At 43.3% G+C, this 17,336-nt stretch overlaps 1 protein-coding gene across 2 annotated transcripts; it reads right to left on the bottom strand.

Moving 5' to 3' along the window:
• Window positions 1–673: 673 nt before the first annotated feature.
• Window positions 674–17,019, bottom strand: DYRK3 (dual specificity tyrosine phosphorylation regulated kinase 3). Of its 2 annotated transcripts, XM_027082838.1 has the most exons (5): window positions 16,786–17,019; window positions 14,803–14,914; window positions 8,067–9,196; window positions 6,609–6,678; window positions 674–4,834 (listed from the first exon to the last, which is right to left on the bottom strand). In XM_027082838.1, the coding sequence occupies exons 1-5, from the start codon at window positions 16,860–16,862 to the stop codon at window positions 4,745–4,747; spliced, it is 1,479 nt and encodes a 492-aa protein (XP_026938639.1). In that variant the 5' UTR covers window positions 16,863–17,019; the 3' UTR covers window positions 674–4,744. The 2 variants fall into 2 exon arrangements, with proteins under 2 accessions (XP_026938639.1, XP_026938638.1); XM_027082837.1 differs by lacking the exons at window positions 674–4,834; window positions 6,609–6,678 and having other exon boundaries at window positions 7,382–9,196.
• Window positions 17,020–17,336: the final 317 nt, after the last annotated feature.

Below are 17,336 nucleotides of genomic sequence, written 5' to 3'. Positions count from 1 at the left end.
AGCCAAGGGACAACTCAAGGGTGGCAGAAGGCAGTTCTTCCGCGTCCACTTAGCTCCTGTTGCCGGGGCAGGAAGGGCTCAGGGCCAATCAGAAGCAGGCAGCAGCTAAGGTGCCTGAGGGCCCCAAAAACATTCTTTCCCTTTCCATTTGCTCAGTTCCCTTAAGCTTTACTTACCCGCAGACAAAAACCCCGGAAACTTCCCAAATAAGCTGCATTCCTTAAACTGCTCGCCAGACCTCATCCTTAAGCTAAGCTTAGGCCCCAGGAGAGTAAACGTGATAACTCTCTCCTGATGGGAGAGCCGATTGTGAGGGCTCCGGGAAGCAGGCCATCCCTGAGTACTGCGCCTGTTTCCCAATCTCCCTTCTTTACAACAATGCCAGAGCTTATGGACAGGCGCTCTGGGGAACTAAAAGGATATTATAGGATGAATCTCTACAAGGCTGTTTCTCATTCCACTCCTTTTCTCATCCCAATATTTTCTTTTTCGAGCATTTTCTTTCTCTGTCATTGCCATCAAGTTAAGAGAGGCTGTACCTGCAGCACAGCCCTAAAAATTCAGTGATTGATAACTTGCCTACCACACTGGGAACATTTCAGAGTATAGCACTCAGGGCCTGCTGGGAAAGTTGTCAGCCTTGGTTTTGAAACAGTTATGAGATGCTGAAAAATTCTCAAAGCAATTTTTATTTTTTAAAAAACGAACAACCTAAAATTAAAAAAAAAAACAAAAAAAACACTGACTCATCCATGTCAAACTGCGCTTTCCAGAGGAAGTGTGTCAGCAGATTCAAGTGAACAATGATAGAATCCCATGATCCCAAATGATTCAAACCTGATGCTTTAGAGGCTGACATCCTGAGCTGAAACAGCCACAGGTCATCATCTGGCCTGATTTAGGGGAGTCCTTTCTTTTTAGTTTATTTCTGTGGTAGCAGAAGAGGTGAGAATGTTTCGAGTCAACTGTCAGGCAGGCTTCTCCTGTCACAGAAAAAATTATGAGAGCTTGGGCTTCACTTAGTGGTTGCTGAGCTATATTAAGAATCATATCCTTTCTTTAAAGTCTAGACGATATATTTGTAGCTCTGGCTTATCTCAGGGGCTATGGCTCTCAGGGACCAGAGAGCTTTTAGTCCTTACATGGTTGGGTTCACTGAAAAATTTTTCTCGCTGAAATTAGCGGGCATAATTTGACAGACACTTGGAGAGGATTACCCCTAATCACATTCTGGTTGAAGGCCAGGTTTGGAAGTAAATTCTTTTAAAATCTTGGGCTTTAGGAAGCACAGCTTGAAGGTGAAAGTGGGACATGTTATGTTGAAAAGAGGATATGAAAAATGTTATTAAAAACGGAGAGGCTGATTCCTGGCAGAGGACAACTCTTCCCTGATTTGCTGGTCCCTGGCCTTGTCTCTCTCTCCTTGTTTGGAAGACTCCAGGTCGTTCACGTTGTGGATGCCTGCAGTTGCTCTGTGCATATTAAGTTATAGGGCTGTACAGACTGGTCACCTCTGGCGAGACTGAAGAGACAGAGGAGAGCGTGTTCCGGCAGTTCTACCTGGTTCAAAGGATAAGCTCTTATCCTTAATTCTCAAAGGAGAAAAAGCATACAGACGCAGTCTGGAACAATCATTGTCACTCTTCCAACTTCTATGTTCATGACATTGAATAATAGATGAAAGAGAAATAATCAAAAGTAAATGAGAAAGAGTTTTCCATGATTCACTAAAGTAGTAGGAGTATTCTGTTAGGAAATCCCAGAACAATTTATCGGCTGCTACCTAAAATTTTGCATTTAACTTTAATTATGCCTAGTTAGGAATTCAGCAAAACAGAAAGTTTCAACATGACCAGCTGCTACAGATCCAGACTGTTTCACAGTTGAAATTTTTGTTTAATCTTTTGTTCAGTTTTTTGATCACGCAAGAAACCCCGTTCTTAACAGATTCAGTGTCATGAAAACTAAAATACAATGACATTAGCCAGCTAACCTGTCTGTCCCAATCCGCACCTTAAAACACCTAGGAATAAAGTATACTACTATGGTCATAAATTAATTTCATCTGGGAAAGGAGATGCGGGTTAGACTCTTTCCCTCTTCACAGAGCCCCTGGGAGACAGAAGCAGAATCTTTATACCATAGTTAGGTTATGGTTGCATTTTCCTTTTCATTATTATCAGTGTCAAATACCGGACCAGAAGAAGGTGGCCTCACATAACCCTTCTCCAATTACCCTCTCTCAAAAAGAAGAGATGGGAGATTGACTACATAGGTCGACTTGAAAGAAGACAAGAGGTGAGCACACTCCTGGTACCCGGACGGAAACGAACCCGCATCATCTGCACATGCTCGGTAGCATCACAACCGATTAACGCAGAGCTTCATGATGAATGGGAATGCCCGTTTGAAGCTCGCACTCTAACACAAGAGAAATCGTGATAGCACATGATGCACAGATCAATCACTGTGAGGGTAGAAAGTGGGATGGAGTCTAATAAAATGAGCAGGTATTAGCTGGACTAGCCAATTTGCCATGTTGAAAGAAAAACATGATTTTAGGAATGAAATAAAACAAACATTCCTACCCAGCTCTGTACTGTGTCAATAACAGTTTGGAAACTCGGTTGATTTTGTAAATTTAAAAATCAATAAAAGGGGTGAGAAGAGTCCCTGCCTGGATGGCAGTTGGGAATGGAAAGAGCTTGGGAAGGTGGCAAGGAAAGCCAAATGGATCTGACTTAAATGCTTCTTTTTTTCAAATAATTTTTTTAAAAACGTTTAAAAGTTCCACCTAGAATTGTATTTAAATTTTCCTATAAATTAAAATAAAGTGAAAAACAGTGACCCCGCTCCACTCTTTGCGGCCTGGCTTTTGTTTCTCACTTTACCGTTAGAAAAGTCGGGTTAGAGTCGTGTGGGTGTTGGGCGTTTAAGCTCCATTCTCCTTAATCAGGAGAAACACCTCAATGTTGTGATGCTCCAGAGGAAGCAGCTTGCCCAAGTCAGAGATGAACTATATTCGGAGTCAGGCATCAAGCCCAAGTCTCCTCACTATTTTATTCGTTCCTGGGGCAAGGGGAGAATGACGGTTGTTAGTGTGTATTTCAGAATCCAGTTCTCAAACTTTGATGTGCATGTGAACCCCCTGGGAATCTTGTTAACGTGCAGATTCTGATTGATAAGGTCTAGGATGGGGCCGGCACTCTGCATTTCCAGGAGATGCTGATGATGCTGGTCTGGCCCACAGCCCACTCTGAGTAGCAAGAGAAGTCCACTGCCTGCTAGTGAAGACACTGAAGTGGACTGGCTAAAAGTCAGTCACAGCAAGTTTGGGTCAGGAAGAGCTGGGACCGTATCACCCACCCATCTCTGCATTCCCTGCTAAGCCCCTGTTGTGTGCTACACCTCACTGCTGACTCTTACTAAATTGGAGTGAACTTGGGAAACACCCAAAGGACTGCTGACAAGCCATGTAGTAGCTGGCAAGGCTTTGGGAAGGCGGTGCTCACAGACCAGTCAAGGAATACATTAGAACACGGTTTCTCCCATTTCTCAACTTAGAAACTGTTATCTTTAAAAAACCTGAACATCATCTCCAGAAGTAAGATATGGAGAAGACACACGGAAGAGGATCAGCAGACAGTTTCTGGCATTCTCTTGGAGCTGGGTGGTTAAAGATAAAACTAACTCATGCAGTAAGATTCAATGACCTTTGTATTCTAGTGACAATGATAATAACAGATGATATAAAGAAACCTTCCATCTCATTCCTAGAGCTCAATCAGAAACTTGGGACTTCACCCTCGTTTCCTCTTCCAGATTTTGTCACCTTCAGAGATGTAAGGAAAACAAACACTTTTGGTTTCTACTGTCATCCTTCTCATTGGCTCCAAAAAATCTTGACCAAATAAAGTGATAATTTAATCAAGATGGGTGGGGCATCAAAAAGACACTGACATTATAAAATTAAAATAGCAGCAGCTATTCTTAGCTGACAAACAAGTAAGGCATAAATAATTCTATCTCCCCAAGATGCTCCTCAAATCTACCATCGAAAAAGAACCGAGCCTCAGTTTTCTTATCTGGTTAGTGGGGATAATAATAACTCCCGTCCTGCAGAGGTAGCAAATGAGATAATGCTGCAGGTTCATTGCCTGGTATTTTGTGGGGTACCCATTTTCACAACTGAACAATCTTTTCCCCCAAAAGTGGACAATGCAGGTGAGAATCCAGATGTGTAATTGGTCCATGTTGAGGGATTATGAGGCTAGTTCAGTGAGAAGGGCAAGGAGGAAGGGGAATTGAGGATGCCAACGAGACACAATCATGGGATCCAGATTCAGAGGAACCAAGTGAGATGAGGAGGGAGTGATGATGGTGGTGGTGAAGGGTGGGGAAGGTGCTGGCTGCTGCTCCCAAGTGAGGGTGTTGCAAAGATGAATCAGCCCGGTCCCTGCCCTCTACCTACAAAAGCCATTCTACCCACACACTTCAGGGAACAACGCAACCCAGCCAAACTGCCCTCATCCCTTTGTCACGATAGTGGAAATGTTTCTGTCTGGAAGACTGGGCAGATCCTCCTGAATGCCCACATACCTTAGACCTTCTATTGAAGCCAAGATTTTCTGAATAGCTGACCCCTGGAGAAAGTTGCATTGATTTTGAGATTGGGAGCCTCATATCCAGTTTCCAAATAGCAATACAGAGTGTTCCTCATTCATGATGGTGCATACTACTTCATTTACTGTGATTCAACAAATGTAGTTCCAAGCCCCCCAAACCCACACCCAGGAACAAACCTTGGAGTACCTTTCTGCTCTCCAACTCCACACTGTAAAAAAAAAAACAAAACAAAAAATCAATAAAAGAAGGTGGGACTTTCCTGGTGGCACAGTGGTTAAGACCCCACGCTCCCAGTGCAGGGGGCCCAGGTTCGAGCCCTGATCAGGGAACTAGATCCCACATGCATGCTGCAACTAAGAATTCGCATGCCACAACTAAGGAGCCCGCGTGCCACAACTAAGGAACGGGTGAGCCACAACTAAGAAGCCTGCAAGCCAAAACTAAGGAGCCTGCCTGCCACAACTAAGGAGCCCACACGCTGCTACTAAGGATCCGGCGAGCCGCAACTAAGGAGCCCGCCTGCCACAACTAAGACCCTGTGCAACCAAATAAATAAATAAATATTAAAAAAAAAAAAGTCAACCAACTTGGCCTGTTTAATTGAAATGATAAAATGGCTGAAGAACAATCTAGCAACCGTAAGACACAGCCTGAATCTCTGTACTAACTCTGATCCAATTTGGTCATTCAGTGCTATGGCTGGGCAGGGATCCAAGCAAAAATCTGACAGTGGCTAGAAAAAGGGTGACAGCTTCTAAAAACTACAATTGTCCCTAAACTTGAAACACTCATAAACCTCCTCAAATCCATCTGGTACAAACGCCATGTTTTAGAGCAGCCCACTCTCCCCGAACTTGAACCGGCCTGCAGAAGACAGCCATGCCAACTTGAATGACTCTGCTCTGCGTCACCCTCTAGGTTGCCAAATTTAGGCATAAACACACCCATTCACCCTCCCAGAGCTTTCTAGAATGGGTACAATGTCATGGGTTGTCTATATCCTGTCGCTTGGCCCAGGTTCTGTAACCTCATGGTCCATTCACTACACAAAAACAGACCACATGCCAACCTCGGCCACAGGCTCCCTTCTCTCCCAAGTCACACACAATGCTGGCTGACCAAGGAGACATCTCACTGACAACACAAACATCGAAATCCTGCACGTGGCAGATGCGTCTGGGGTTGCAGTCCTTTCAACACAGTTTGCTTAAGAGAGCAGGTCTCCCACACAGATAACGACTGGAAAGGCCACCTCACCATGTGCTCTGCCTAGATAAGGCAGGAGGCTTACACAACTTCTCTGTAAGTTCGAGCACTCAGCAGGAGTTAGGGGGCTGAAAGGAGCTGCATATGCCATTGCCTTCCCTAAACTAGGGGTAGGGGAAATAATTAAGGTTTTAAATAGTCCACTTGCTCAGTCCACAGAAGTACCAGGACATCCCCATTTTAAGAGGCTGAGGTCACAGTCTGAACCCTTCTCTGCCCTGTGGTCCTTGTGCCTGACAGGCTGGGGCCATGCTCTGGACATTTGTTCTCACAGCCTGTGCTGTGAGGAATACTTTTGGTTAAGGCACAGGTTCCTTAAGTAACATGCCCATGGCATTTTCCTTCTTTTTGTGACTGTGCTGCCCAACAAAAACAGCCTTGTTCCGACCTTATGGAATCTGTAGAGACTAAATTCTATCATAAAAATGGAACTGGATAGTCCTGAGAACAGTGTTGGAGAAAGCAACGGTCTACTCTGAAGGACACACTGTCGGGACAGAGTTCAGGTGGACTCTTGTTTTGGAGGAGGGTGGAAGTAGAGACACGGCAGGGGGAAGAAAGCAAAACTGCAGCAGTGAGTTAGTTACTGTCCCTTTCACCGTCCTTCTGAATAAGGCATCTGGCTAGCAAGTAGTTTTATCACCAGCCCTCACTGTTTAAATCTTAGCAGAGAAAAAGAGAGGACGTTGAAGTGAAGAAAAAATGAAATGGATTACCACCAGTTTCTGGATTTTCTTCTTATATCTGAAGCTCACTCCCAGTCTAGGGAATAGTCTTCGGTTTAAACTGAAAGTGAGAAAATTGTGGCACATTAAGGTGGCAGATAGCTGGAAAGAGGAGCGAAAGCAATGAACCTGTAGTTCGGGTTATGTGATAGCAATCACTTTTATAAGGAAAGAGTCCATGGAAATGCAGAACTGCAGTTTGCAGGCTGATTCTACCTTTAACGTTCTGGGTCATTTGGGGCCAAGAACTTCTTTATCTTCCTTAGAGATGGGAGGAGGGATGCATATGACTTGTTTTAAAGCCAGTACTTTGTGAAGTGGTAAGATGTCTGTAAAATGCTTTGAGTGCCCAGGAAACAAACCAGTGGCAAAATAATAATAAATAAAAATAGTAACGACAACATACAATAAAAACACCAGGCATCACAGAATTGAAGGGCAGAGAAATGAGCCACTTGGAAGCAGTGACGAGACTTTTCTAGACCCACAGCTTCCCGGAGCTTCCCCCACCCCATACTCTGCTGTGAGCCCTTTCACCTAGCATGAGCCCACAGGACAGGCTGCTGGCGCCAGAGATCTAGCTTTGAGTCTCATCTATAACTACGGTCATGTCCCAAATTAACCCTCTGCAACAGATGCCAAGGGAGACTAGAAGTGAATGTTCAGGATATACTTTCTGGTACATCGTCTACCTTGAGAGAAAGGGATTTAAACCAACAGAATAATACACAGGTTGATGAACACCTGACGATAATAACAAAAGATGCACTGACCTATAAAGTGCCTTTTACTATGTATCCCAGGATGGACAATACAAGCTGGTTAGGTAATTAGCCCTTCAAGAGTTCTTTTACAGTCATATAAAAATGCTTTGCCTTGTTAAAAAAAGATATCTAGTCTACCAAAACCATATCCATGAATGGGCTTGGGTTTTTTTTCCATTTTCAGGTTTGCAAGATAATTAAAAATACCTACATATCATATCTGAGCACACCAGCTGTCCATTAGCTAATCAGTTTTGGCAATACACTGCACAGAGGTATACCACTACTGGTTTCTGACATTAAGTTAGCTTTAAGCTTATTGGCTATTCCTACAACTGGAGGCAGCTTGGAACCCAGGCCCTGGAAAGCATTTGCAGGATTTACTAGCCTTTTGCCTGACACCTTTTCAATGGTGAGAGGTCTGGGCACAGACTTGCTAAGCCAAGGGTGTCTTAGTGCTTGAGCTGGGGTCAGGCGGGCAGAGGGGTCCCAGTGAAGACACCTTTTCAAAAACTCTATGAATAAGTAATCATCACACCCCTTCAGTGCTGTCCCCCAGTCTTTGCTGCCTGGGGGACCCCGCTTCTTACCCCTCCGTGAACAACCTCCCACAAGCACAACCCTCCCATCTGCCTGAGTGGTCACGGAACAGTAGCGAGGTAGGCCCTTGGAGTTAATGAAGTACTTGGCGCGTTTGCATTGCTCCAGGAGTTTTGGTGGTGGCATCCCTAGAAGCTCCATCATACAGGCCAGCTGGTCTCCTTCATCCTCTCCAGGGAAGAGAGGCTGTCCTGTTAAAAGTTCTGCAAGGATGCAGCCGAAACTCCATATGTCAATGGGCGTGCTGTAGCGGCTTCCTAAGATGATCTCTGGAGCTCTGTAGAACCGAGACTGGATATATGTGTAGAGCTTCTGGTACTCAAAACAGCTGGACCCAAAGTCAATGACCTTAGTCGCACTGCGTCCATGGTGTTTCAGGAGAATGTTTTCTGGCTTCAGGTCACAGTGAATGATCTTGTTTTTGTGGAGGGCATCCAAGGATTGCAAGATGGATTGAGCAAACTTGCGAACCAACTGGATGCTAAAACCCTGGAACTTGTTTTTTTTAATGAGCTCATACAGGTCTATGCTCAGCAACTCAAAGGCCATGCAAACATGGTTCCGGAACGTGAAACTTTCCAGCATATGGATGACGTTCATGCTACCGGTTTTATCCTGCTTTTTAAGATGCTCCAAAATCCGGATCTCCTCGGCTGCTTGGCGATGGAAGCGCTTTTCATTGCGTACCATCTTCAGGGCCACGTACTGTCGAAGTTTGTGATCATAGACCCGGGCTACCTGCCCAAAACTGCCCTTGCCAATAATTTTCAGCACCTCGTATCGATAAGCTAGATGGTCTCGAGGCACGTGAATATAGGCCCCATCGGCATCATCGTAACCCCCATTATTGGGACCACCGATAACTCCATGCCTTTTTTTGGCATTTGGACCCACAAAGTAAATTTCTGGATAATTGATGATTTCCAGCTTCTCATAAGCAGTGAGGTGGTGTTTATATTGCTTCAGCGCTTGTTCTGGAGTCAGAGGCAACACTTTGGGGGCTTTGGATGAACTGCTGGATTTTGCTGTATTCAAACTATCTGAACTTTTACCCTGAGAAACTGTAGGAGAGCATTTTTCAGAGTCGTTGACGCCATCTGACTGAAAGGTATCAGATCTTCTGTTGCCAAATTCTTGAAATAGTTGTTCTACCTTCATCTCACCTCCATTCAGAAAGCGCTGAGTAGGATCTCTTGTTAAATGCTCAGTAGTGATCTACGGCAAAGAGAAGTGAATCCATGTTAGAGTCACTAAAAACGGTGGAAGAATGAAAGAATCGTCCCCCTGACTGAACAAAACAACAAAACATGCCAGTTGTGTAGTTAAAAGACCCAAAAGTGAGATAAGAGAAGCAGGAGTCTCTAGAAACTCGTGTTATGTTAATCCTTAGGTTCCCTGACTGCTATGGCCAACCCAACCCCGCTACATAGGCCTCCCCTTTGTTCAAAACAAGACGGTCATCTTACCATACCCGAAACATGCTAGATTCCTTCTAACTGGTATGTCTTCCTACCGAGAATCTTTTCACCCCATCCACTCAAATCCTACGCTCTTTCAAAGCCCAGTGCTAGTCCTCCCTCTTCCACTTAGAACTACTCCAAGCCCGTACTAACTACGGCTCCACTCACATCTTAACTGCAGCTTTTCGAGTCTACCGCGTAATCCGGCACTTGTTATATATATACTGTCCTATATTGTTTACAAACTGTTTCAAGTATCTTCCCAAATCTTAAGGGCATGTACCAGGAGCAAATTAATACACATTAAAGTGTTCTGTAAATGATAAAGGGACAGAGGCAGGAAGTGATCCCCAGGTCTTCGGAACCTTGGTCCAGAACATTAACATAACCTGGTACCAGGTTCTCCTAGTGCCTGTACTATTCTCCAGTAGGGCTGAACGTTGACCTTGGCCTGGAATCAACCAAGGCCTCATCATCTACTCCTGGGTCCCCAAATAAATGATCACATCTTTCTAACTCAGGTCATTGAATCACAAAATTTCTAATCCAGAGAGAACTCTTGAGATCACCAAGGCCAATTCTTTATGTATCTGATGAATAGCAGTGAGAATCTAAGGCCCCAGGGTGCTTCTTGTAAAACTCTCCTAAAGACAAAGAGTCTCCTTTCTCTCTCCCTCCCTTGCTCATAGACACATACACTAGTCTCCCTCAACAAAAGCCTACGTGACAAAGGCATACAACTCTTTTTACTTGATTTGGCATCACCTTTTCCTGCAAGGAACAATAACCCACAGAAGAAAACTCTACTTATTAAATACCTCTGAAATGAAATACGATTCTTTGAAACTCGATGGAGGGAAAGACAACGAAAAAGCCAAACACTAAAAAAAATACTAAGAAAAATATAAGAATGTGCTAGCAGGAAAGAAGAAAAAAAGTGCTAAATCTGTTGTTTAAAAAAAAAAGTCGGGCTGGGCTTCCCTGGTGGCGCAGTGGTTGAGAGTCCGCCTGCCGATGCAGGGGACACGGGTTCGTGCCCCGGTCTGGGAAGATCCCACATGCCGCGGAGCGGCTGGGCCCGTGAGCCATGGCCGCTGAGCCTGTGCGTCCGGAGCCTGTGCTCCACAACGGGAGAGGCCACAACAGTGAGAGGCCCGCGTACCGCAAAAAAAAAAAAAAAGTCTGGGATACTTCAAAGAACAACTATTTTTCTTAACAGACCCTGAATAACTGTACCCCTGATCTGTATGATTGAGAGCCTCTATGATCAGGGGTAGATAATTCCAGAGAAGCTCTGAGCTATATTTATGATCTCTTAAAATATAACTCAAATTATAAGGTAATGATCCAAAGTGGCCAACCATTTAAAAAGTAGAATTTTAATATAACCTAAGCAAACAACACCTGACCCATCACCTATATAAATAGAAATATAAAAGATGAAAATATAAAAAACAAAAAAGGGATGAAAAAAAAATTAAGTGTTGGCATACTTTGGACAGCCCCTAATTTAGTTATAAAAGCATGACATTAGTTTCTGCCTGCTTCTTTTAGGTCATTTAATCAATTTAAACATTTATATAGTACTACCGTTACAAAAATGAGGCACTGCACCATCTTACGTATAAGCAAAGCAGCCAGTACAACGGTAGCCATACTTTGGCATTGAGTTTCTAAATAAAGAGGCAAGATACGGACCAGGAGAGATCTCTGATACCAAAATAGAGAACTATCATTAGTCAAGAAAATAAAATAGGCTTGCAGACAGAACCTAAACACCTTGCTAAAATGTAAATATAATGCAACATTTTTTTTTTTTTTTATCAGCAATGAAGTCAAATAACCATTCCTGTTTTTAGGGATGAAAAAAAAAGGTCTCATCCATCCATCTAACATTCACATGAGCACTAATTGTTCACAATTATAAAAGTGCCAAAAAACAGGTTACCTCAAGGCACTACAATCTATTAGGAGATAGGTTTGGCTGAACTAGGGAATTATAATTATTTGGTTTTAGGTAGATTTACATAACAAAACCAAATATTTGCATGCATCTAAACCAGTTTTCCTTAAATTTTTACTACCTAACCTAAATGCATCTAAATATTTACTGCTAAAGTCCTGGGGACACATTCTGAAGAAATGTGAAGTCAGAAGGCCTAGGTTGGGGTCCTGGCTACACTGCTCCAAAACTGTAGGTCCCAGGGTAGGCTTAACCTTTAGCCCAGTTTCTTAGCCTCAATTTCTTTATCTTTAAAATGTGGATAATAATACCTCCTCGCAGGATGTTGTGTGAATCAAATTATAATTAATAATATATGTGAAAGACCCTCAGAAACTATAAAACATGTTAAAAACACTGGTAACAATTCGGCAAAATTCTCAATATATTGTTTAAACTCCAATACACCCTCCCTTTCCCCTTTTAGCTTAGCTTTTCTCTCTGTGGTACCTTCCTCTGCAGCTCCAGACTCCCTCCACCAGACATCTGGCATTAACTATGCCTTCTGCTCCATGAAGGCCTGCACAAGCAGCCTTCCCTTAGGATGCATGGAAACACCTCACCCACTTTCTCCCCCACATAAAACCTCCTTTCAACTTGCCATGCAATTTAATGGGTTATCTCTCCAGAGATATTTGCCCCTTAACAAGATCAATGCCTTAACCCAAGGGAATGACTCTCTAGGACCCGCAGTCATCAATGACAAGCTGGTAGGAAAGGTATTTGTGGTCCAGGGTCCACCCCTGGGTATTTCACCTACTCTGCCTAAAGTAAGGCTATGCTGGCTCTGGAGGTATTCATTTCTGTTTGTGATAAAGAGAGGGTCTCAGGTACAGAATGTTAATAAGAACAGAAATTTAATTTCCACAGAACTATTACAATAAGATTAAGGATGCCATTTGGATTTCCTGACTCATCGTTTTTCCTTAAAGTGAGCCTAGATCTCTCTGCAAATTAAGTCTTATTTTGCCCTCCGAAACTACACAGGAGTGTCCAAATTTCCATGTTAAAGCCCTTCAGATGCCGAATAGGGGCTGTCCTGCCTTCACCACTTTTTCTCTAGGCTCATCATCCCCATCACATCCTCCACCTCACACAGCCTGGGTCAGGCTGCCTTACTATATCCTATTCACGTTCTCAACATGTTATGGGCTGCACGTTATGTCTCTCTGCAAGTGTGGCTCCCAGAACAGAACGAGACACTTCAGGTCTAGTCCGCTGTGGACTGTCAAGGTTTGAACCTCCAATGAATCTGAAGAATTCCAGAAAGGAATTTTTCCACACAGGGAGGGATTCTCGCCTTAGCTTTCTTTCCTTTCCTGTAATAACTCAAATACTGGTCTGAATCAATTATGTATCAAGTCTGCTGTGCTATAAATAAAATCTTCCTTCCATTGTTCTAGGAGAATCTACAATTTTCACACATGTTAAAGTAGTTACAAAACACTATATATTTCTAGTCTAGGGTTATAATCACAATAACTGACCAATGTCTGCAATCGACTTCAAATATTTAACTATGTAATTATATCCAGAGAGACAAATAATGCCAGATTAATCATGTTTTATTTAAGAATGCTTCATATACATTTTTAATTTGGAGCACTCTTTTTTTTTTTTTAACACCCCTGTATTGGAGTATAATTGCTTTACAATAGTGTGTTAGTTTCTGCTTTATAACAAAGTGAATCAGCTATACATATACATATATCCCTATATCTCCTCCCTCTTGCGTCTCCCATCCTCCCTATCCCACCCCTCTAGGTGGTCACAAAGCACCGAGCTGATCAATTTGGAGCACTCTCGACACTTCAAATAGAATCTTCAACTGTGTTAATCAAGTCTTAAAGATCTTGCTGAGAAATTCAGAAAAGGAATATCCTTCTCATCCAGATATAGAACACCACCCTCTCCCTCGCTCTCCACCCTAAATCTCTGCAACACAAAGCTAACCCAATAAAAGCCTATGAGCAGACGATTTATAGTTTACAACAAGAATGTAAGGGCATCTTGGATAAACAATGAAGCCAAAGGACTCTGTGAAATGAGCAATAGCGTCTCACAATGGAGTCATGGCGTAATGAACTATAAGTGTTACTAAGAGGTCAAAAGCACTTTTTTCAGCAAAATTTGCAAAGACACCATTGGTTTAGAATCTAAAATCTTGTGTTTTGCAAGCTGTGTTACTCTGAATACCATACAGTAAAAAAATTCATTTTGACCCTGAAACATATAATTTAATTGCCCTACTATATGGTGATTAGCACTGGCCAACTCTGAAGTAAAGTTAAAATGGACTTTAAGTCACATGATGACCGACTGTAAAAGTTTCCCAGAGAGATGTGCTAATTGTCAGCAAGTAACCACGAAATCTGATAGTCAACACAAGGAGTATATAGGTGGTTCTGGAGCTCTTAGAGGTTTTTACATATTAAAAAAAATAAGCTTGTGGAGAATGGAAACTTACTGCACTTCAGAAAGGAGATTAAAAATAGGGTGACCAGCCTTCCAAATATATGTAGCCCGTATTTTGTAATATTATTAGCCTTGAAAGTAGTGAAGGGGTTGATTTTTAATGGCAAAAGCTGACAAACCGTTGGGAAGGACTATGAAAAATGCAAGCAGTTTTTTACACAGAAATAATTTTAGGTCTTAAACAGAAATATGAAGGAGAATTATTGATAAATTAGTCTACTCAATTATTCAGTTTGTTCATTGATGATACATGCAGCAAATTTTAAAGTCACAGGAGAGATTCTCCCTATCATGGAACTTGTCCAAACCCTGCTCTCCCTACCACTCCATGAGTGCCGAGGGAATGGGAATTAATTTATTCTCTTAAACGTAAAACGGTGTCAAAAGCTAAATGTCTGCAAGCTCCAAAATGATTAAATGCATCGAAACCAAAATGTATTGTTCAAGTTCTATTTATGATCTATAAAATGGTTCTCTTAAGCATACTAATAAGCTAGGACTGCATTTCTACCGTGCAGGGAAAATCTGCAGATCTGTAAGTTCAGAGGTATTTTCTGTTTCTTGTTCTTGTTAAAATGAGCCATCATAATATACTGTACATTTCATTCTATTAAAAAAATAACCACTATCTAGATAAAAGTAGCATGTCATTTTTTTCCCTATTTACCCCAGTGATTGAAAGGAATAGGTGGGTTCCAAATCAAAATCATTCTGAAAAGCTGAACTTGGACCACAGAAATTGTTATTGTAAGTCAAGAGAAACCAAAAGTGAATAAAAAAGAGCCTGGGTTACCAGTGAGATGTAACTGTCCCTTGACCATTTAAAGTAGCACTTCCTGCTTTCCAGGCCCAGTAGAGCTCAAAGAATTACTTCATTTACTTACATTTAGTCTTCTGGGTAGAGGTGGTTCAGAAGGATTGCAGAGTGCATTTGAACAGGGTGGGCATTTGGTTTCATCTATCATCACGAAGGTATCATAGACACCATCACCCAATCTAGTTGAAAGGATTACAGATAAAATCTGTCAGTAACCGAAGTATATAAATTTGTATTTCCAAAACACCCTGTGTCTTAACTGCTTCATATCTGCTACAAAGAATAATTAAGACAAACAAATGTCCACACTGCATTTTGGCACTGAATACACACCACAGGGGTATTTGGCAGAGGAAGAGAGGAAACCCAACTTTTCCTCCTTTTTTTATTTTTAAAGAAAGGACAGCATTTCTAGGTTTATATTTTGAAATCGTTAACATAAGTCTTACTTTCTGAATGTTGTTAACAATAGGGGCTATCAAAAGAATCTCATTTAACTTACTACTTGAAAACGAAGGCTAGTTGAAATCTGAAGCCTAAAAGCTAACCAGAACAAACAAACAAGACAGAGAACTGTATTTTCAAGTCGGAGACTTGGATTCTAATCTCAGCTCTACCACTGGCTACTCTACCTTCCTCTCTGAGCCGTTGGCCACATGTTGTAAAGGGAAGAGTAGTTCCAGTCTACGCACTTCTGGGTCTCACAAGCAAGAAATAAAAGGCCTTCTTAGGGCTGTTTTCTCTTTATTTATTTACTTTCCTACTTAACATCTATCTAACTTGTAGAAAAATACAGTGAATTCTACGGCAAATACTATAGGGATTCTCTAAATTACAAAATGTACTGGATTCCACATCTTTACCCACTTAATTTTCTGGTGGATGGTGGAAGCTAAATGCCAAATGATCATTTCTCTGCTCTTTAACACTGTGCCTCCACCGCTGTAAGGGAACACAAAAGACGGAGAGGATTTATTTAATCCACAAGATGGCTCTGAATAATGTATTTCATCCGCCACCAAGAACACGGATTTCCCAGTAACACACATCAGCATTTCATTGTATCATTTTTACATGATAGACTATGAATACAATGATAATGAGCCAGCTGCAAGGGAAGAATTTTTTTTAATCTTTAAAACTATGCTGAAATATTTTAGTGGCTTATAAAAACTGTTTTGTCCAATTAGTTCTAGAGTTTTCTTAATCGATGTGTTATAGGAATACAAAGAGAAAAAAAAAAACGAAAAACAAAAACCAAACAGAAAACCCACTACAAATATTTTTGGAATGTTCTCTTTTTAAAAAACATGCTTACATTCTGATAAAATTATGCCTTTAACGGGAACTGCTTCATTGACAAGAACCAAAAATTCTGGCTGTGACTGATTCTTTGCCAACAGCATGAATAAAACAAACAAAATGGGACAGACGTCCACATTTACAGAGAAAAAGACAGACTGAAGACCTACAAGATTTCCTATAAATAGCCAAAGAAAATTACCCAAAGGTAGTCTCCATGCAAATGAAGTGGGCAGGTGGTCCGTACTCTCCATTAAGGTGTAAAATACAATGCAAGGTGGAGAATCTCTCAAAACATGATCCACAGAAAGCCCTACTCAGCAGAGCCCCTCACCTACACCCCTCACGGCAAAGCCCTTGGTTATCTGCTCTGAGCAACAGGGCTTATTTGAAAAGGTATTGCTCCCTGTCTCCCCCAGTTTGCTAAAAAGCCCCACAAAAAATCCCAGCTTCTGAGTTCCTTACCATATACCCCCGATCTAGGATTTCAGAAATAATCCCCATGGTGGGAATTCTTCTTTCCCTAACTCCGCTCTGGCCCACTCCCGCGCTGGGCTGGGGGCAGGGGAGCTGATGGAGAGGAAGAGGGTGGGCCAGTCCCGGGGAGGGAGTCAGACCCCTTCCCTCGTCCTTCCTGCTTGGGGGCTCGCTCAACCTCCAGCCCAGTCCATCCACGCCCCCCGACCTCGCCTGCCAGTTTCAGCGGCTCACTCGGGCGTCCCAGACCGTTATCCCCCGGCGCCGTTACCTCCGCTGCTGGGGCGGGAGGCCGGCTCCTGGCGGCCCCGCATCCTTCCGCCCGGGCCCGCGAGCTGTGCCTCCCATCCGTCAGCTCGGGACCCCCGGAGGGAGGGGCGGCGGTTGGACGGTCAGGCGAGCAGCGTCCACCTGCGCTGGGGCGGCTGCCTCCCGGGCCGCGACGTTTCCTCGGTTAACACTCTCTTGCACACCCTGCAGCTCCGCGCGCGTTCGCTGGGGACTGGCTGGGGTCGAGAACAGCCAGAGGAGCAGCAGGGGCGGGAAGGGGAGTGGTGTGGTCGCCTAGCAACCGCGGCACGCCCCGGGAAACGCCTCTGCGCAACTACGCGGACACGCACAGGGGCGGGGCCGAGGCCTCTCCCCACTGAGCGGCGCGTGTCTCGGAAGCTCTAGCTGGCTCCGGAAGGTGGGAGGCGGGAGGCTCGGAACCAGCCGCCTGAGGTTCTCTGGTCGCTGGCTGAGGCCTGAGGGCCGCGGCTGGGGACGGAGAAAGGCCCTGACGGAGGGTTTGTGAAATAGAAGCCCCCGATTTCTGCCTCA

This window comes from Aethalodelphis obliquidens, unplaced genomic scaffold (genome assembly GCF_003676395.1).
Source record: "Aethalodelphis obliquidens isolate GAN/ISIS:26980383/991018 unplaced genomic scaffold, ASM367639v1 scaffold48, whole genome shotgun sequence".
Lineage (NCBI taxonomy): Eukaryota > Metazoa > Chordata > Mammalia > Artiodactyla > Delphinidae > Aethalodelphis > Aethalodelphis obliquidens.
This window is presented reverse-complemented; position numbering and strand designations above follow the sequence as displayed.